This window comes from Pseudophryne corroboree, chromosome 5, assembly GCF_028390025.1.
Source record: "Pseudophryne corroboree isolate aPseCor3 chromosome 5, aPseCor3.hap2, whole genome shotgun sequence".
NCBI lineage: Eukaryota > Metazoa > Chordata > Amphibia > Anura > Myobatrachidae > Pseudophryne > Pseudophryne corroboree.
Genome location: NC_086448.1, coordinates 389,636,487 through 389,657,449, shown reverse-complemented (window position 1 = coordinate 389,657,449; position 20,963 = coordinate 389,636,487). Strand labels below are relative to the sequence as shown.

Below are 20,963 nucleotides of genomic sequence, written 5' to 3'. Positions count from 1 at the left end.
CAGGCATTGGAGAATGATCTGCCCGAGGATATTTCTGACAAGGCCGTACAATACCGGTCTCTCATATGCACCGCTATCTATTACAGTCAGGAGGCGTCCTCTGATGCGGGGATACTGGCAGCCAAAGCCAGTCATCCACGTCTGTCTTGGCTCGCCACATATTGTGGTTAAGGTCGTGGAAAGTGGATCTGGACTCCAAGAAGACCTTGGAGGTACTCCCCTTTATTGGGGACATTTTATTTTGAGAGGACCTGAATAAAACAGTGTCTGAATTAGCAGCTGCTAAGACTGCTTTTCTTCCTCCTACTAATCCTTCTGCTCTGAAGGTGAAAACTACTACTTTTTGTTCCTTTCGACCTCAAGGGAAAGTCAAGGGTCAGTCTTACCGCAGACAGTCTCTTGCTCCCAATACTACCAAGCCCAAGATGAAACAGTCTTGGGCAGCCCGTCAGCTTGCTTCGAAACAAGACAAGCCTGCTGCATGACAGGGTGGGCCTCCCCCTGGGGGGACCCCAGGGTGGGAGGACAACTTCTCCAGTCCGCCCTGGTCTGGTTAAAGCCCACTTGAGACGCTTGGGTACTGGAAGTTGTCTCTCACGGGTACGCTGTCTCCTTCAAGAGACGCCCCCCTCACCAGTTCTGCACTACGGTACTCCCTTCGTATCCGTTGAAAGTGCAGGCTCTACAAACGGTGGTAGGTTCCCTCCTGAGTACAGGAGTGGTTGTGCCTGTACCTCAGTCCCAGTGTGACAGAGAGGCTATTATTCGACCCTGTTTCTAATGCAGAAACCCAGTGAGTCGTTTCGGCCTATAGTCAACCTCAAGTCAATTAACAAATATTTGAGGGTCGCCAAGTTTCGTATGGAAACATTGCGCTCTATTGTGCTGGCGATGGAACCCGGAGATTACATGTTATCCCTGGATATACAGGATGCTTATCTGCATATTCCTATTGCCATATCGCATCAGCAATTCCTGCGGTTTGCTATTAGTGACCATCACTACCAATTCCAGGCTCTGCCGTTCGGACTAGCCACGGCTCCTCGGATCTTCACCAAGGTTATGGCCGTGATGACGGCGCATCTCTGTCGCCAGGGAGTCGGAATCCTACCATACATGGACGACCTGTTGATTCTGACGAGTTCCCACGATGATTCCCTTAGTCCTCAACAATTGAAGGTGAGTTGCTTACAAGCCCACATATGTCTGATCAATTGGAAGAATTTCTCGCTGTGAGCATGGTGCACTTAGGGGCACTCCTGGACACACAGTCAGACACTGTTCCTGTCTCCAGACAAGGTCCTGAAAATCCAGGACAGGATACCACACTTCATCCATCACCCCAGAGTGTTGATTCACTCGTCGATGCAGGTACTTGGCCTGATGGTGTCGACGTTCGACATGGTGGAGTACGCTCAATTTCATTCCCGCCTTCTGCAACGATTAATACTTGCCAAGTGGGCCGGCCGGCCTCATCAGATCAGATCCCAAAGGATCTTGTTGACTCCGAAGGTTCGTTTGTCGCTGACCTGGTGGCTCCAGGACCAGCAATTGAACAGGGGCCCAGCCCTTTTGGATCCCCGACTGGGTCCTCCTGATGGCGGATGCCAGTCTGAGGGGACGGGGAGCGGTATTGGAGCAACACTCTTTTCAGGGTCGGTGGATCACGGAAGAATCACTCCTCCCAATAAACATCCTAGAGTTCAGGGCTGTGTTCAATGCATTATCACTTGCCCTACCTTTGTTACAGAACAGACTGGTTCAAGTACGGTCAGACAGCGCCACGACAGTGGCATACATAAACCATCAAGGCGGCACTCGAAGCCGCAAGGCTATGAAGGAAGTGTCAAAAATCCTTTAATAGGCAGAACGACATCTGCCAAGTATATCAGCAGTGTTCATTTCTGGTGTCCTAAACTGGGAAGCAGACTACCTCAGTCGCCAGGACGTACACACCGCAGAGTGGAGTCTTTCAACTCCTAGTGAAAGGAGGGACAGGTGGGGTCTACCGAACGCAGACCTAATGGCGTCTCGACACAATCACAAGGTTCCTATCTTCGGATTGAGGACAAGGGATCCTCAAGCAGCATTTGTTGACGCACTGGCAATTCCAAGGAACTTCTGGCTGCCTTACGTGTTCCCTCTGATGTTACTCCTGCCCATGGTTCTACGGAAGTTCAAACAGGAAGGGGGAATGTTTCATCTAGTCGGTTCAACGTGGCCAAGGCCGCATTGTTTCTCAGATCTGCAAGGTCTGTTGATGGTGCATCCCATTCTACTTCTTCAACGCCCAGACCTCCTCGTACAGGGCCCTGGTCTCTACCAAGGCCTGGACAGACTGGCTTTGACGGCATGGCTCTTGAAGCATCACTCCTGAGAGCCAAAGGATTTTCAGAGGCGGTTATTCAAACGATGTTGAAAGCCCGCAAACCGGCAACTTCCCGGATTTATTATAGGGTTTGGAATTCTTATTTCACTTGGTGTGCTGAGAAGAATTATGATGTCCATAGTTTCAGAACTGGCTTTTCTGCAAAGAGGCCTGGACTTAGGTCTTCGTCTGGCCTCCCTCACGGTTCATATACCTGCCTTGTTGGTTTGGTTTTAGAGAAAAATTGCCTCTATGCCTGATGTTCAGATGTTCATTCAGGGCATTATTTGGATTCAGCCTCCCTATATCCCTCCTGTGGCATCATGGGGATTTGTCTGTTGTGCTGAATGCTTTGCAAGAGTCTCCTTTTGAACCTCTTGAATCAGTGGACCTCAAATGGCTCACAGCCAAGGTCCTGTTCTTGCTGGCTATTGCCTCTGCTAGAAGGGTGTCGTACTTAGGCGCTTTGTCCTGCCGTCCACCCTTTCACATATTCCACCGTGACCGGGCAGTTCTACAAACTCGCCCAGGTTATCTGCCTAAGGTGGTGTCATCTTTTCACCTTAACCAAGAGATTGTGGTTCCGGCCTTTGGGGGTCATTCCGAGTTGATCGTAGCTGTGCTAAGTTTAGCACAGCTACGATCGCATGTGGGGGGATGCCCAGCACAGGGCTTGTCCGCCCAGCATGTAAGTGCCAGCCCCCCCGCACAAATACAAAAGCATCGCACAGAGGCGATGCCTTTGTATTTGAGGAGTAACTCCCGGCCAACACAGCTCCTGCGGCTGGCCGGGAGTTGCTCGTCGCTCCCGCTGGCCGCAGCGGCTGCGTGACATGTCACGCAGCCGCCGCGGCCCGCACGCCCACCATTCCGACCACGCCTGCGTTGGCTGGACCGCTCCCCCTAAACGGCGGCTTAACGCCGCCGTTCAGCCCCCTCCCTCCTAGCGACCGCCTCTGTCTCAGAGGCGACCGCTAAGTAACGAAAGCTGCTGGCGCATGCGCAGTTCCGACCCGATCACTGCGTTGCGACAAACTACAGCAAGCGATCGGGTTGGAATTGACCCCCTTTGTCTCCGGATTTATCTCCCAAAGAACGTTCTTTGGATGTGGTCGGGCTCTCAGTGTTTATGTGGAGAGGACTGCCTCTATCAGGAGGTCAAATTACCTTTTTGTTTTGTTTGGTTTCCATGAAAGTGACTGGCCTGCGAATAAGCAAACCTTGGCCAGATGTATTAGAATGGTGATTGCACAAGCCTATGCGCAGGCTGTACTCCCAGCTCCTGCTGTAGTTAAAGCCCATTCTACTCGGTCTGTTGGACCGAGTAGTAGCGCGTCCCCTGAACAATTGTGCAAGGTGGCTACGTGGTCCTCTATGAACACACTCATTAGCTTTTATGCCTTTGATATGTATGTTTTCTTTGGATGCTGGGTTCTCTTACCCGCTAAGGCGCGTTACTCCCCTTAAGGAACTGCTTTAGGAAATCCCCAATGCATTCCCTGTGGAACACAGTGTACCCCGCTGCAGAAAACGAGAGTTATGGTAGAGTTACCATGGTTAACTGTCTTTCTGCGAGGTACACTGGGTACCACAGGGCGCACACTCTGACGCACCTAGCTACTTTGGGTTGTATGGCATTAGCCGCTGGTACCCTCTCCTGTCGTGAGATTGTGGTTCTATGTGACTAACATCTGCCTTCTCTTTTACCTGCTCCTGCATTGGACTGGGTAACGAAACTGAGCTCACAGTGCCTGGAGTCTGGGTTATAGAAGAGGCCCCAATGCATCCTTGGACAGTCAAAGCTTTGCCTGTTGGAACCTCTGTATCCAAGATCCCGCTCTGCACCCAGATGTATTCCCTGTGGAACCCAGTGTACCTCGCAGAAAGAGAGTTAACCATGGTAAGTCTATCATAACTCTTCTTTTCTTCAAGTTACTGCTATTTTCCATGTGTTTGCAGATATCTTAAATGAATTGTTTCAGAGGGAAAACAGAGTACTACATTATTGGACCTTACGGAAAAGGCGACTAGACCACTGCCAACAATATGTAGTATTTGAAAGAAGTGCCAAACAGGTTAGATGTCAAAATAATTTTATCATTTTAATATTAAAAGGTCAATACATTTGGAATTTGTATTTGTGTATATTTAGCTGTTTTAACAATGAGAATATTGTTGCCTAGAAATTTTACTTTTTGTTTAAGTTTAGTTCTGTGAAGCGTAACAGTTGTGTGTGTTTTTTTTTTTGGGGGGGGGCTGGGGGTGTGGATACATGAATGCTTCTATATGTATAAGGAAATGTTCATGTTACATGTGCTTTTGTTGACATATTTGAAAGACTTTTTCAATATTTTGGATTATTTCACTGGTGACCACTAAGGGGGGAATTCAAGTAAGTGCCGTTTTTCTTGACTGAAAAAAACCGGCACTAATTCGACATAGGTTATTCAATTGCGGGTATTTTTGTCCGTTTTTTAATCCATTTTCGCCCATGCTGTTTCACTTTTATTTTTTTAATGAATCGACATTGGCAGAAATTGTGCTCAAAACTGGCGAAAAATGCCTGTGAATTTGCCAAAATAAATGTATCCGCCGGTATATGTGGGTTTCACCAGTGCCGGATTTTTCGACACTGGCATTGAATAGGTCGAATGTAAATTCGACCTAAAAAAACTAAGTGCACTGCTGGACGAAAAAACGTCACTATTTAAATACTCCTGTTATTCAGAAAGTTGTATAAACCACAGAAGGAATTTGGAAAAAAAATACTAATTTCAGTGGTAATGTTATGAAAACGGACATCATAAACTATTTTAGTCACTGGGGAGAATTGCAAAGTCCAGATAATTTAATGACACAGGCAATGTATGCCCAAACTGTAATTAATTCTGATGCTACCTGAAATGCAGCTTGTTCACTCTCACGTTTCCAGATATACAGTAAATAAAAGAGACAGTACAACTTTTGCAACTGATAAAAGCAGACTTGGTGTTGGATTATCCACAAAAAATAGCGCAGAGATGCGAATTATGCAGATATTATAATGTTTATAGATACACAATTATATTGATAAGTCCAATTTCTGGTTGTTGAATAATTATATGACATGGGAGGCTATTAGTGTAATCGATATAACTATACACTTGGGGGGGAATTCAATTGTTATTGCACCCCTTATCACCCGTCTAAAGTGACGGGAGAGATAGGCGTGGTATTTAAATGCTCCCGTTATCGCGTTGGTTGCACCCATTATAGTCGGGTTTAGATGCGCAAAGCACCTAAACTCGACTAAATAATGCGCACAATCATAAAAGGCCAGTTTGGGAGCCCAAACGGGTCATTTATGCACTTTTCGGCTAGCTACTGATAATGTCAATTATTTATCATTAAACATAAAGCTATACACTATTACGGACTGAGTACGCTGTTTGCGCACTGAGTACCGTAGGGGTACGCACTTAGCGTAACAGACGCTAGGCCGTGGGCGCGACGCACGAGCGATGCGTAGATCACGGATTCACGCTTCGTACCAAGCACGCTATAGGCGTACCGAGTACCGTACTGCTACGCTATTGGCGTAGCGGACGCTGCGCCGTGAGAGTGAGACACGAGCGGCGCAGACGCTCACAGAATGATACACAGTAAACCTTATTAATAAAACACAGAATATGCTTATACTCTAAACCTTAGTAGTCAAATACTACAATGATGTAACGCTTGAAAACCTTAATAATGTATATGCTGTTTGAGCGATTGAGACGCTAAGAAAAGCCCTTTGGAGAGAAGTGAAAACACAAGACCGGGTTTGGTTAAAACCACAGCAGCTCTATCACCGCCGTGGATTATTCAGAGAAAAAGGGGAAAAACAATACAAGTTATACACTACAAGCTTACACAGAAATCTAACATAATAACAGAGAATAACACGTACAATGGCGAAACAATGGCTAACAATGGCTACAGAGAAATAAACATACGTGGGGAATCTTTCGCTAGCGCGACCTGGAATCCAGTCCTCAGCTGTTCAGGAAGAAAGCCTTCAGAGACATGAGGCTGGCCAGGCAACAGTGGTCTTTATATACACAACATACATTCACAATACAATGGTATCAGTAATCTCATTGTTCATTGGACACAAGGATGTGTCTCTACATTACAGCAAAGGTCATAGGTGGATTTGAACAGGTGGGCTGTGTCTTTCCCCAACTGCTCTGGTGGGAGGTATCCTCAGGATTCCCGCCGCATGTGTGATTTACAGCAGATACAGTTAATGTTCATAAACTACTTCTGTACATAACTATACGCAGGAGCGAGCGATCCTTTCCTAACTAACATCGGAATATTACCCTTAAAATACCCTACAGCTGGATACTAGACACCACCTTTCAACCTTTATCTGACCCTTTCTATCATGCAAAGAGGAATCTCTCCGTCCAGGAACAGTTTAAACTAATCATACTCGCTGACATGGTCTAGGGGAATATTAACTACAAAATGCACTATATGGGTTAAGTATGCTACGATCGAGTCGCACGCTACACGCTCACAAACTCCGCCGTTAATACTCATCTTATGCGCACGAGACGTTGGAGCGTCCCCTACGCAACCTGCGGGGATGTGTACGCACGGGGGACTGAGTGCACGAGCAGCGCGCGTGTGCGTGAGGGGTTAGTACAAGGCATATGCATCATGATATTTTTCGACTTTGACACTAATAATAATAATAATTTTATTTATATAGCGCTCTTTCTCCAATAGGACTCAAGGCGCTTAACAGATACATAGCATAATATAGTACAGAAAATAATGAAGTATATTTTCATAAAATACAGAAGCATGAAGATACTAAAAGGGACACTATGGAAATGCTTGAGTAAACAGAAAAGTCTTGAGTCTACTTTTGAAGGATTCTATAGTTGGGGCCTCTCGCACTGTGCGGGGAAGTGAGTTCCATAGAGTTGGAGCCGCATGACTAAAAGCTCGACCCCCAGATGAATTACGGTAGATTCTAGGTACTGCTAAAAGTCCTTCATCTACAGATCGCAGTAATCGAGTGGGGCAGTATGGGGTCAGCAGCTGTTTCAGGTACCTTGGGCCTTGGTCATGTAATGCTTTGAAACTCAGTAAGCCAATCTTGAAGATGATTCGCCATCTTACAGGCAGCCAGTGAAGGGAGTAGAGGATGGGTGTTATGTGACTAGAACGTGGCTGGAACACTACCCAGTAGTTTGATTGCGAGCCTGTAATTAAATATCTCCGGGCACTTTAGTTATGGGAATAGACCATGCGACTCACATTGCTGCTAATTGAATTTCCTCCTTAATGTCACTCATGTTGTCCCCCTCCTCATGTCAACCTATGCTTTTTTCCCCTTTATTATAATTTGACCAAAAATAAAAAAAATTACTCTTACTGTTTTTAGGCACTTGAATGGATCCATGATAATGGAGAATTTTATCTCTCTACTCATACGTCAACAGGCTCTACCATACAGCATACTCAAGAGTTATTAAAAGAGCATGAAGAGTTTCAAATCACTGCCAAGGTACTTTTTTAAACCTCACATATTGTTGTTTATGACTTCATAATTTTTCTTTGTGCTTATTTATGTTCAAATGTGTGTGGTAGTAAGAGTTTTACTTTCACTTCAACAAATAACTGCCACTTTCACTGATATGTGACAACAGATACTCTGTGTTTAAAGGACAATTCAATGCTAATCATGATATTGTATGGCATAATATTTCTCATTTTACAGAAAGCAGGTGCATATAAGAAAGCATAGTTGCGAAGAGTCCTTAACATACATTTCAGTCCCAATGTTAAACATTTGTTCTATGACGTATTTGAGTATTATGCACCTTTTTAGTTTTATTAGTTGCAGATGATGAGATGGAATTGAAGTATTGATCCGAAAATATAGTAACTAACTGCCAAGATTATCTATTACATCAGGATTATTCATGATACAGCTCAATAAAATAAAAATTTAATCCTCCAACACGTCCAGTATTTTCATATAATAATAATAATTTCTGGTACCTCAGAGTGGGAACTCAAAGTAACGTTTAGACATGTAAATGGAAAACAATGGACAGGATTTAAAATGTAAAAATTCACAAAGTGGGCACAAAAATATATTCATAATAATTTCACATTTTTTTGATGATAATAAAATTATGAATCTATGTACTTTGATAACTTATCTAGTCATATGAAATTTTCTCTTGCGTCCCAGGGGATACTGGGAATCCATTTAGTACCATGGGATATAGACAGGTCCACTAGGAGCCATGGGCACGTTAAGAAATTGATAGTAAGCGCTGGAACCTCCCTCTATGCCCCTCCCACCAGACTCAGTTTAGAGAATGTTCCTGGAGGAACCGATCATGTCTCTGGAAGCTCCTGAAGAGTTTCCTGCATTTATTTTCTGTTATTTATTTTCAGGCAGGACTGGATGGCACCAGCCTGCCTGCTTCGTGGGACTTAAGGGGGTACATGGACTGACCAAAATCTTAAAGGGTTAATGGTCCCGTTCCGCACTGGCAAGACACTAGCTCCTGAAGGAACTATTCGCAAGCCCCACCACGGCGAGTGTACATTCCCGCCACCCCTAACAGAGCCAGAAGAGTGGAGAGTACTAAGCCGGCGTATTTAACCCAGTTAGCGGGTCGCTGGCCATTATGGTGGCACGAGGGTACGGAGACGCACGGCTTCTAAACAGGGTGGACTGCGTCTTCAGCTGAGTACGGACACAGATACTGAATAGTGGACACAGTACCCAGACTGGCAACATACAGTAGCTATTAAAGGAGTCTGTCTCCATTTTATGCACAAGACACAAACAGCCAGTATACAAAAGTATGGGAAGACCACGTGCCATTGAAGGGGCGGGGCTTCACTATGAGCGGATCCAGCAGCTCACCAGCGCCATTTTCCCTCTGCTGCTGACAAAGACGCTGACTGACAGTCAAGCGCAGCTGCTCCGGAGAGACTCTGCAGTAGCAGGGGGTCATAGCAGGGTGGGAGCGATTTTTTTTTTTTTTGTGTACTAAGGGCCTGATTCAGAGTTGATCGCAGCAGCAAATTTGTTAGCAGTTGGGAAAAACCATGTGCACTGCATGGGGGCAAATATAACGTGCAGAGAAAGTTAGATTTGGGTGGGGTGTGTTCATACTTAAATCTTAATTGCAGTGTAAAAATAAAGCAGCCAGTATTTACTCTGCACAGAAACAAAATAACCCACCCAAATCTAACTCTCTCTGCACATGTGATACCTGCCCCCCCCCTGTAGTGCACATGGTTTTGCCCAACTGCTAACAAATTTGCTGCTGTGATCAACTCTGATTTACCTCCTAAATCCCTAATCTAGGGACTTAGTCTGCAACCCGGCTAAGCTTGGCATTAGAGTTAAGGTCGCCATGTGCTGGTTCCATACTCCCTCTGTCTCTCCCTGGAAGGGCTCTTTGTAGGTTAATTGTGCATTTAACCTTTTCCTGTGTGTGTGCTGTCACTATACAGTATGTCAGGCAAAGAGTGGGATTCAATTCTTTTCACCCCTTTACACACCCGTTCTGTTTCTGCCCTCAGGGACGTTGTATCCTTATTTCAGCTAGCTACGCCCGGAGTAGTGAGGCACCCAACCCTTTACACAGCTAAACCTGATTACTATAGGCGCAATATGCGCGATACCGGAGATCATTTTAGAAAGGAAATTGGGCGTGATATATCATTTGAATCTCACCCAATGAGTGTGTTTCATGTAAAGCACAGTGTTCCTCTTCTCCAGGGAGGAGGGGGGGTTCACTAGTGTTTACTCAATGTATAGTGTACCTTCCAAGGCTAGTGAGGCAGAACCAGCATGGCTGGACTCCATTAGGGGAATGATTTCCACAATCTCTACTATGTTATATCGGAATGAGAAAGAGATGCAATACTTAAGACAATCTATGACTGTGTTTATGAAAAGATACTCCGTACCCAAACCAGCATCTCAGTCCCCTGCCATTTGTCTCCAAAAACGCACTTTAGCCCATATCCTGCAGTCTGACTCTGATGATGAAGGGTCAGACATGGAGGAGGATGAGCTGGACTCAGGTGGGGGAGGGTACTCTGTCGCAGGGAATAGAGGCTCTTATAGAAGGTATCAGTGAAGTTCTGAATATCCCTGATAAGGTGACATAGAAGAGTGAGGAATCTTATTTTAATATAAAAAAGAAATCCCCAGCCACTTTTCCTTTGTCAAAGGAATTAAATACCCTGTTTGAAGAGCCATGGTTTAAACCTGGTAGGAAATTTCAAATCCCTAAACTGTTATCATCCTTTCTCTAACGTCCTAGAGGATGCTGGGGACTCCGTAAGGACCATGGGGAATAGACTGGCTCCGCAGGAGATAGGGCACTTTAAGAAAGCTTTGGATTCTGGGAGTGCACTGGCCCCTCCCTCTATGTCCCTCCTCCAGACCTCAGTTTTACACTGTGCCCAGAGGATGAAGGGCGCACTGCAGGGAGCTCTCTTGAGTTATTTGCTACATAAAGCATTTTTGTTTGGATTTTTACTTTTTCACAGGGAGCACTGCTGGCAACAGGCTCCCTGCATCGAGGGACTGAGGAGAGAGGGGCAGACCTACTTAGCCGATAGGATCTGCTTCCTCGGCTACTGGACACCATTAGCTTCAGAGGGAGTAGTGAACACAGGTTCGTCCTGGGCGTCCACCCCCGGAGCCACGCCGCCATTCTCCTCACAGAGCCAGAAGAACAGAAGCAAGAAGACGTCTCAGGCGGCAGAAGCCTTCAGCTTCACAGAGGTAGCGCACAGCACTGCAGCTGTGCGTCATTGCTCCACATTAACTCACACACTCCGGTCACTGTATGGGGGGGGGGGGGGGGCCCTTGGTAGCAATAATAACACCTCTTAGATGGCAAATAGGTATATACATGTACAGCTGGGCACTGTACATGTATATAATTGAGCCCCCGCCATTTTACACGATTTTGAGCGGGACAGAAGCCCGCCGCCGAGGGGGCGGGGCTTCTCCCTCAGCACTAACCAGCGCCATTTCTTTCTCCAAAGAACGCTGAGAGGAAGCTACCCGGACTCTACCCTGCTTACACACGGTGAAGGGAGTTTAAAAAGAGAGGGGGAGGGAGCACATAATTGACGGTTAAAGTTTAATACAGCGCTGCTGGGGAAAAGCATTCTGTGTTGGTCTCCAGGTTGTTGCGCTGGGGTGTGTGCTGGCATACTCTCTCTCCAAAGGGCCTTTCAGGGGATACTGTCTTCAGAAAAAGTTTCCCTGGGTTTGTGCAGTGTGTCTGTACGTGTGTGTCGACATGTTTGATGAGGAAGGCTCGCTTAATGTGGAGGGGGAGTGCTTGAATGTCAGGTCGCCGTCGGCAACGCCGACACCGGACTGGGTGGATATGCTGAATGTCTTGAATGTAAATCTACTGCATAAAAGATTAGACAAGGCTGAAGCTAGGGATCAGTCAGGTAGCCAGTCCGTGCCTGTCCCTGTGGTGCCAGGACCTTCAGGGTCTCAAAAGCGCCCCATATCCCAGGTCGCTGACACAGATACCGACACAGACACTGACTCTAGTGTCGACTATGAGGATGCAAAATTACAGCCGAAGGTGGCAAAAGGTATTAGGTACATGATTATTGCTATAAAAGAGGTTTTGCATATCACGGAGGAACCCCCTGTCCCTGACACGAGGGTTCACATGTATAAAGGGAAAAAGCCTGAGGTCACGTTTCCGTCCTCATTTGAGCTAAGCCAATTATGCGAAAAGGCTTGGGAATCTTCGGATAGGAGACTCCATGTTCCCAAAAGGATTCTCATGGCGTATCCTTTTCCACAGAAGGATTGGATACAATGGGAATCTGCGCCTAAAGTAGACAAGGCGCTGACACGCTTATCCAAGAAGGTGGCACTGCCTTCTCCGGATACTGCTTCCCTCAAGGATCCTGCTGATCACAAGCAGGAAATTACCATGAAGCACATTTACACACATTCAGGAACTATAGTTAGGCTGGCCATGGCGTCGGCCTGGGTTTGTAGTGCTGTCGTGGCATGGGCAGACTCCTTATCTATGGAGATGGACACCTTAGATAGGGATTCCATTATAATGACCATGGAGCATATCAGAGATGCTGCCTTCTATATGAGGGATGCTCAGAGAGACATTTGTTTACTAAGCTCTAGAATAAACGCTATGTCTATTTCTGCTAGGCGGCTCTTGTGGACCCGGCAGTGGACGGGAGACGCCGACTCAAAGCGGCATATGGAGTCATTGCCTTAAAAGGGGGAGGAGTTGTTTGGAGAAGGCCTCTCGGACCTAGTCTCTACTGCTACGGCCGGTAAATCAAATTTTTTACCTTATGTTCCCGCGCAGCATTCTAAGAAGGTACCACATTATCAAATGCAGTCCTTTCGTTCCAATGAAAACAAGAAGGTACGAGGATCGTCCTTCGTTGCCAGAGGTAAAGGCAAGGGAAAAAAGCTGCACTCAGCTAGTTCCCAGGAGCAGTAGTTCTCCCCTTCTACCGCAACGTCCACAGCATGACGCTGGGGCTTTCCGGGGGGGGGGGGGTCAGATCAAGTGGGGGCACGCCTTCGTCTTTTCAGCCACGTCTGGGTTCAATCACAGGTGGATCCCTGGGCAATAGAGATTGTTTCCCAGGGATACAGACTGGAATTCGAACACATGCCCCCTCGACGGTTTTTCAAATTGGCTCTGCCGGCTTCCCCGTCAGAGAGGGAGCTAGTGTTAGCGGCAATTCACAAATTGTACATTCAACAGGTGATAATCAAGGTTCCTCATCTCCAGCAAGGAGAGGGTTATTATTCATCCCTGTTTGTGGTACCAAAACCGGACGGTTCGGTCAGACCCATTCTAAATCTAAAATCCCTGAACCTGTACTTGAAAAGGTTCAGGTTCAAGATGGAATCGCTCAGAATGGTCATCGCCAGCCTGGAGGGAGGGGATTGGATGGTGTCCCTGGACATAAAGGATGCGTACCTTCATGTTCCGATTTTCCCCCCTCACCAGGTGTTTCTGAGATTTGCAGTACAGGATTGTCACTACCAATTTCAGACGTTGCCGTTTGGTCTTTCTACGGCCCCGAGAATTTTCACCAAGGTAATGGCGGAAATGATGGTGCTGCTGCGCAAGCAGGGAGTCACAATTATCCCGTACTTGGACGATCTCCTTATAAAGGCGAGATCTCGGGAGAAGTTGCTGGACAGCATGTCTCTGTCCGTGAAGACGTTGCAGATGCACGGCTGGATTCTCAATTTACCGAAATCCCAGCTAGTACCTGCAACGCATCTGACCTTTTTGGGCCTGATTCTAGACACAGACCAAAAAAATAGTTTTTCTTCCGGTGGAGAAGGCTCAGGAGCTCATAGCCCTGGTCAGGAACCTTTAAATCCAAAAAAGGTTTCGGTGCATCATTGCACAAAGGTTCTGGGGAAGATGGTGGCTTCATACGAGGCCATCCCCTTCGGCAGGTTCCATGCGAGGACTTTCCAATGGGACCTATTGGACAAATGGTCCGGGTCCCATCTACATATGCAGAAACGGATCACCCTGTCTCCCAGAGCCAGGGTATCTCTCCTGTGGTGGCTGCACAGTGCTCACCTCCTAGAGGGTCGCAGGTTCGGCATTCAGGACTGGATCCTGGTGACCACGGACGCGATCCTCCGAGGTTGGGGGGCTGTCGCACTGGGAAGAAATTTCCAAGGTCTTTGGTCAAGCCTAGAGACTTGTCTCCACATCAGTGTCCTTGAGTTAAGGGCCATTTACAATGCCCTACGCCAGGCGGAGGCTTCAGAACAAACCGGTTCTTATTCAGTCGGACAATATTACGGCAGTGGCTCATGTAAACCGCCAAGGTGGCACAAGGATTAGAGTGGCCATGGCAGAGGCGACCAGGATTCTGCGCTGGGCGGAAGGCCATGTAAGCGCACTATCAGCAGTGTTTATCCCGGGGGTGGACAACTGGGAGGCGGACTTCCTCAGCAGGCACGACCTGCATCCGGGAGAGTGGGGTCTTCATCAAGAAGTCTTCACATAGATCGTGGATTGGTGGGGACTGCCTCAAATAGACATGATGGCGTCCCGTCTCAACAAAAAGCTAAAGAGGTATTGCGCCAGGTCAAGAGACCCTCAGGCGGTAGCGGTAGATGCTCTGGTGACACCATGGGTGTTCAGATCGGTCTATGTGTTTCCTCCTCTGCCTCACATACCCAAGGTGTTGAGATTAATAAGACTAAGAAGGGTCAGAACAATTCTCATTGTTCCAGATTGGCCAGAATATCCGTGGCCTCTTCCTCTAAGGCAGGACCTGCTGCAGCAGGGGCCCTGTCTGTTCCAAGACTTACCGCGGCTGCGTTTGATGGCATGGTGGTTGAACGCCGGATCCTAGCTGAAATAGGGATTCCGGAGGAGGTCGTTCCTACCCTGATCAAGGCTAGGAAGGATGTGACATCGAAACATTATCACCGTATATGGCGGAAATATGTTTCTTGGTGTGAGGCCAGAGCTGCTCCTACGGAGGAGTTCCATTTGGGCCGTCTGCTACACTTCCTTCAAACGGGAGTGAATTTGGGCCTAAAATTAGGGTCCATAAAGGTCCAAATTTCGGCCTTATCCATTTTCTTTCAAAGAGAATTGGCTTCTCTTCCTGAAGTACAGACTTTTGTGAAGGGAGTGCTGCATATTCAGCCTCCCTTTGTACCTCCGGTGGCGCCTTGGGATCTTAACGTGGTATTAAGTTTTCTCAAGTCACCTTGGTTTGAACCACTCAAAACAGTGGAGTTGAAATACCTCACTTGGAAAGTGGTCATGTTGTTGGCCTTAGCTTCTGCAAGGCGTGTTTCGGAATTAGCGGCTTTATCATATAAAAGCCCATACCTGATTTTTCACGTGGATAGGGCAGAGTTGAGGACTCGTCCTCAATTTCTGCCCAAGGTAGTCTCATCTTTTCATATGAACCAACCTATTGTCGTGCCTGTGGCTACACGGGACTTGGAGGACTCAGAGTCCCTGGATGTGTTCAGGGCTTTGAAGATTTCCGTGACCAGAACAACTAGGATCAGGAAGACTGAAGCTCTGTTTGTTCTGTATGCGGCCAACAAGGTTGGCGCTCCTGCTTCAAAGCAGATAATTGCTCGCTGGATCTGTAACACGATTCAGCAGGCGCATTCTTCGGCAGGATTGCCATTGCCTAAATCGGTTAAGGCCCATTCCACTAGGAAGGTGGGCTCTTCTTGGGCGGCTGCCCGAGGGGTCTCGGCACTACAACTGTGCCGAGCTGCTACTTGGTCGGGGTCAAACACCTTTGCAAAGTTCTATAAGTTTGATACCCTGGCTGAGAACGACCTCCTGTTTGCTCAATTGGTGCTGCAGAGTCATCCGCACTCTCCCGCCCGTTTGGGAGCTTTGGTATAATCCCCATGGTCCTTACGGAGTCCCCAGCATCCTCTAGGACGTTAGAGAAAGTAGGCTTTTACTTACCGGTAAATCTATTTCTCGTTGTCCGTAGAGGATGCTGGGCGCCCGTCCCAAGTGCGGACTTCTTCCGCAAGACTTGAATATAGTTATTGCTTGCATAAGGGTTATGTTATAGTTGGTCGGTCTTGAACCGAGCCTATGTTACTTGTTCATACTGTTAACTGGGTAGTTTATCTCAAGTTATACGGTGTGATTGGTGTGGCTGGTAAGCCCTTAGGTTACGTAAATCCTTTCCTCGTACTGTTCATATCCTCTGGGCACAGTTTCTCTAACTGAGGTCTGGAGGAGGGACATAGAGAGAGGAGCCAGTGCACACCCAGAATCCAAAGCTTTCTTAAAGTGCCCTATCTCCTGCGGAGCCAGTCTATTCCCCATGGTCCTTACGGAGTCCCCAGCATCCTCTACGGACTACGAGAAATAGATTTACCGGTAAGTAAAATCCTATTTTTCCTTTTCCTCCTGAGGATAGGAAAAAATGGAACAATCCATCAATAGTGGATGCATCAGTATCCAGGCTCTCACGGAAAATTGTATTGCCTGTCTTGGTGCAGCCTCCCTGAAAGACGCTGCTGATAGTAAAATTGAGACCACAATCAAATCCTTGTATACAGCTGCAGGAGTGCCCCAGAGACCCACTAAAGCAGGCCTGGCCAACCTGTGGCTCTCCAGGTGTTGTGAAACTACACATCCCAGCATGCACTGCCACTGTTCTAGCATTCCCTAATAGGAAAACTGTGGCAAAGCATGATGGGACTTGTAGTTTTACAACAGCTGGAGAGCCACAGGTTGGCCAGGCCTGCACTATAGCATTTGGGTGGATTACAAGAGTCATTACCAAATGATCGGGTAACCTAATTGAGGGGTTAGATACATTACCTCAAGGGGAGATTATTTAAATCCTGCAACATATACAGTACTCTACAAACTTTATGGTGGAAGACATAAAAGAAATAGGCTTGCTTAATGCACGCACTACAGCTATGGCAGTGTCAGCATGCAGGGACTTATGGCTATGCCAATGGAATGCTGACGCGTATTCCAGGAAAGAAGTGGAAGGCCTACTCTTCACAGGAGAGGCCTTATTTGGAGATGAACTAGAAAAAATGGATCTCCAAAGCTACTGCAGGTAAGTCCACATATCTTCCTTCTGCAGCTCCCCCAGCTAGGAAGGCTTACTCAGGTCCCGATTTAGTCCTTTTGGACTGCCAAGTTTAGGGGCAAACCCAGATGTTCTTCTACCGCCACCAGAGGTAAACCATGCAATCCAGTAACTGCCAGTTCACAGGTACAGGGCTCCAGCTCTGCTTCCTCAACATCTTCAGCATGACTGTGGACCGCGATGCCTGAAAGACTGGCAGGTGGGAGCCCGACTAACATTCTTCAGTCACATCTGGGCAAGTTCGTACCAGGATCCCTGGGTCATAGATCTTATTTCCCAGGGCTACAGACTGGAGTTCCAGAAGCTCCCACTTCACAGATTGTTCAAATCAGGCTACCCGTTTTACAAGAAGCAAGTATAACTTTACAGGACGTCATTCAAAAACTGGTACAGGCCCATGTCATTGTTCCAGTTCCACCTCATCTGCAAAACAAGGGATAATATTCCAACTTGTTTGTAGTACCGAAACCTGACGGTTTGGTAAGACAGATTCTGAACCTCAAGTTGTTGAACCTGTACTTACGAGTGTTCAAATTCAAGATGGAGTCTGAGAGCAGTGATCTCAGGTCTGGAGGAGGGTGACTTCCTAGTGTCTCTGGATATCAAGGATTCGTACCTTCATATTCCGATCTGACCGCCTCATCAGGCTTATCTACAGTTTGCACTGCAGGACTGTCACTACTAGTTCCAGGCCCTGCCATTTGGTCTCTCCACGGCACTGAGAGTGTTCACCAAAGTGATGGCAGAGATTGTGTTTATAATCCGCAAACAGGGTGTGAACATAATTCCGTACCTTGACAATCTTCTGATAAAGGCACCGTCCAGGGAGCGGTTGTTGCACATCATTGGCCTCTCAACCAGACTACTGCTGGATCACGGGTGGATTCTGAACTTACCAAAATCTCACCTGCAACTGACACAGAGGCTTCCTTTCCTGGGAATGATACTGGACACAGAGTCTCAGATAGTGTTCCTTCGCTTGGAAAAGGCTATGGTAATCCAGTTGATGGTTCGGGCTGTCCTGAAGCCAACCCGGATCTCGGTGCGTTCGCGTTCTCGGGAAAATGGTGGCCTTTTATGAGGCGCTTCAGTACAGAAGGCTTCATGTGAGGCCCTTCCAACTAGATCTATTGGACAAATGGTCCGGATCGCATCTTCACATGCACTAGAGGATCCGTCTGTTGCCAAGAGCGAGGATCTCCCTTCTTCGGAGGTTTCGGGATTCAGAATTGGATTCTGCTAACCGCAGACACAAGCCTTAGAGGTTGGGGAACAGTCATCCAGGGAGCGCAATTTCAGGGAATATGGTCGTCAGGAAGTCGTCCTTCCAATAAACATCCTGGAACACAGGGCTATCTACAACACCCTTTTGCAGGCCTCATCTCTACTTCGGAATCAGGCCATTCAAGTCCAGGCGGACATTGTGACGGGGGTAACGTACATAAACAGGGCGAAACAAAAAGCCGAGCAGCAATGTCAGAGGTGTCAAGAATTCTCTTCTGGGCGGAAAAACACGCTGTGCCGTTGTCGGCAGTCTCCATTCCGGGAGTAGACAATCGGGAAGTAGACTTTCTCAGCAGACACGACCTGCACCCTGGGGAGTGGGTCCTTCACCCAGAGGTGTTCCGGTGGTTGACACATCGGTGGGGATATCCACAAATCGACATGATGACCTCTCGAAACAACAAGAAGCTCTAGCGGTATTTTTTCCAGGTCGAGGGACCCACAAGCAGTGACGGTACATGTTCTGACAACTCTGTGGGTCTATCAGCTGGTGTACATGTTTCCTCCACTTCCTCTGATCCCAAGAATTCTAAAAATAATAAAAAGGGAAAAGTTCAAGCAATACTCATTGCTCTGCACAGGCCACGAAAGGCCTGGTATATGGATCTTCTCGAGATGCTGCTCGAAGATCGTGGCCTCGAACTCTTCACCAGTATCTTCTGCAACAGGGCCTGTTGGTCTCTAAAGACTTCCCGCGGCTACGTTTAATGGCATGGAAGTTGAACGGCTGATTCTAGCCAGGAGAGGGATTCCTGACAAGGTCATCCCGACTATGATCTAAGCCAGCAAGGGGGTAACGTCTAAACATTACCACCGTATCTGGAGGAAATATGTCTCTTGGTGTATGTAAAGAGGACTGCTCGTCACAGGAAATCGGACTCGCTGTTCGTTCTCTATGATCCCAATAAAATTAAGTGTCCTGCTTCAAAGCAGTCCATTGCACGCTGGATCAGGCTCACTATCCAGCATGCTTATTCCACGGCAGGCTTGCAGGTTCCAAAATCTGTACAGGTCTACTCTACTAGGTTGGTGGGTTCTTCTTGGGCGGCTGCACGGGGTGTCTCTGCTTTACAACTCTGCCGAGCAGCTACTTGGTCAGGTTTGAACACATTTGCAAAGTTTTACAAGTTCGATACTTTGGCCTCTGAGGATCTTCAGTTTGGTCAATCAGTTCTGCAGGAACCTCAGTGCACTCCCACCCGGTTTGGGAGCTTTTGGTACTTCCCCATGGTACTAAATGTATTCCCAGTATCCCCTAAGACATAAGAGAAAATAGGATTTTGATTACCTACCGGTAAATCCTTTTCTCTTACGTCCTAGACCATGGGGTATAGACGGGATCCGCAGGAGCCTGGGCACACTATAAAGACTTCAACTGGGTGTGACCTGGCTCCTCCCTCTATGCCCCTCCTCCAGACCTCAGTTAGACTTAACTTTGGTGCTTTTCAAGTTTTGTTGTCGGCGCTGAGCATATTACTAACTTCTGTTAGTATATGGGCGCTGGGGTGTGAGCTGGCATACTCTCTCTGTGTTCTCCCTAAGGGCTTCTCTGTGGGTCTGTCCCCAAGCTTGTGGACTGTGTGAGTGTGTCGGCAGGAGGTGTCGACATGTCTGAACCTGGGTGTTCCTCCCCGGAGGAAGTAATGGGGGCTGCAGATAAAGATTTAAGTATGTGTTTGTCGGCACAGCCGACTGCTGATTGGATGACTTTGCTGAGTACACTGAATACGAATGTGGCTTTATTGTCAAAGAGACTAGATAAATCTGATTCTCAGACACAAACATGGAGACAGTCGGTGGAGGACGCATTGTCTCAGGTACAAACAGTCTCAGGATCACAGAAGCGTGCTTCTAACCAGATGGCAGATACAGGTACCGGCACGGACTCAGACTCCGATGTCGATTTGAATGAGGCTTCTTTGCATCCACGGGTTGACAAGAGTATTCAGTACATGATTATAGCCATTAAAGATGTTTTATGTATATCTGAGGAAACTGCCGTTCCTGACACAAGGGTTTGTTTATTTAAAGGGAAAAGACCTGAGGTAAAATTTCCTCCCTCTCATGAAATGAATGAACTTTGTGAAAAGGCTTGGGAGTCCCCTGAAAAATGGTGGCAGATTCCCAATCGAATTTTGATGGCATATCCTTTCCCCTCAGACGATAGGGACAAATGGGAGTCGTCTCCAAATGTGGATAAAGCTCTCTCGCGATTATCCAAGAAGGTGTCGCTTCCGTCTCCTGACACGGCTGCTCTCAAGGAACCGGCGGATCGCAAGCTGGAGACGACATTGAAGTCCATTTTCGTCAATACTGGTGCATTGCTCAGATCTGCTGTGGCGTCGGTATGGGTGAGTAGTGCTATTGCAAAGTGGGCTGAAAATGTGGCTTCTGAGATGGATGCTCTTGATAAAGATAATATTCTTTTGACTCTTGGTTATATTAAGGACGCTGCAGATTACCTAAAGGATGCGACGAGGGATGTTAGCCTCTTGGGATCAATAGCCAATGTCATGGCGATTTCGGCCAGGAGGGCGCTGTAGATTCACCAATGGAATGCTGATGCCGACTCCAAGAAGTACATGGAAGCTCTCCCTTTTAAAGGTAGTATCTTGTTCGGTGACTGCCTGGCTGA

General features: G+C 47.3%; 1 protein-coding gene across 2 annotated transcripts in view; it reads left to right on the top strand.

The window, feature by feature from the left end:
- Window positions 1-20,963, top strand: part of TRIO (trio Rho guanine nucleotide exchange factor) — a 1,426,902-nt gene that overhangs the window by 765,220 nt on the left and 640,719 nt on the right. For both annotated transcript variants that reach the window (XM_063922713.1, XM_063922714.1), the window contains exons 20-21: window positions 4,328-4,443; window positions 7,791-7,913. In XM_063922713.1, the coding sequence (XP_063778783.1) occupies window positions 4,328-4,443; window positions 7,791-7,913 (239 nt within the window). The remainder of the gene's footprint in view (window positions 1-4,327; window positions 4,444-7,790; window positions 7,914-20,963) is intronic.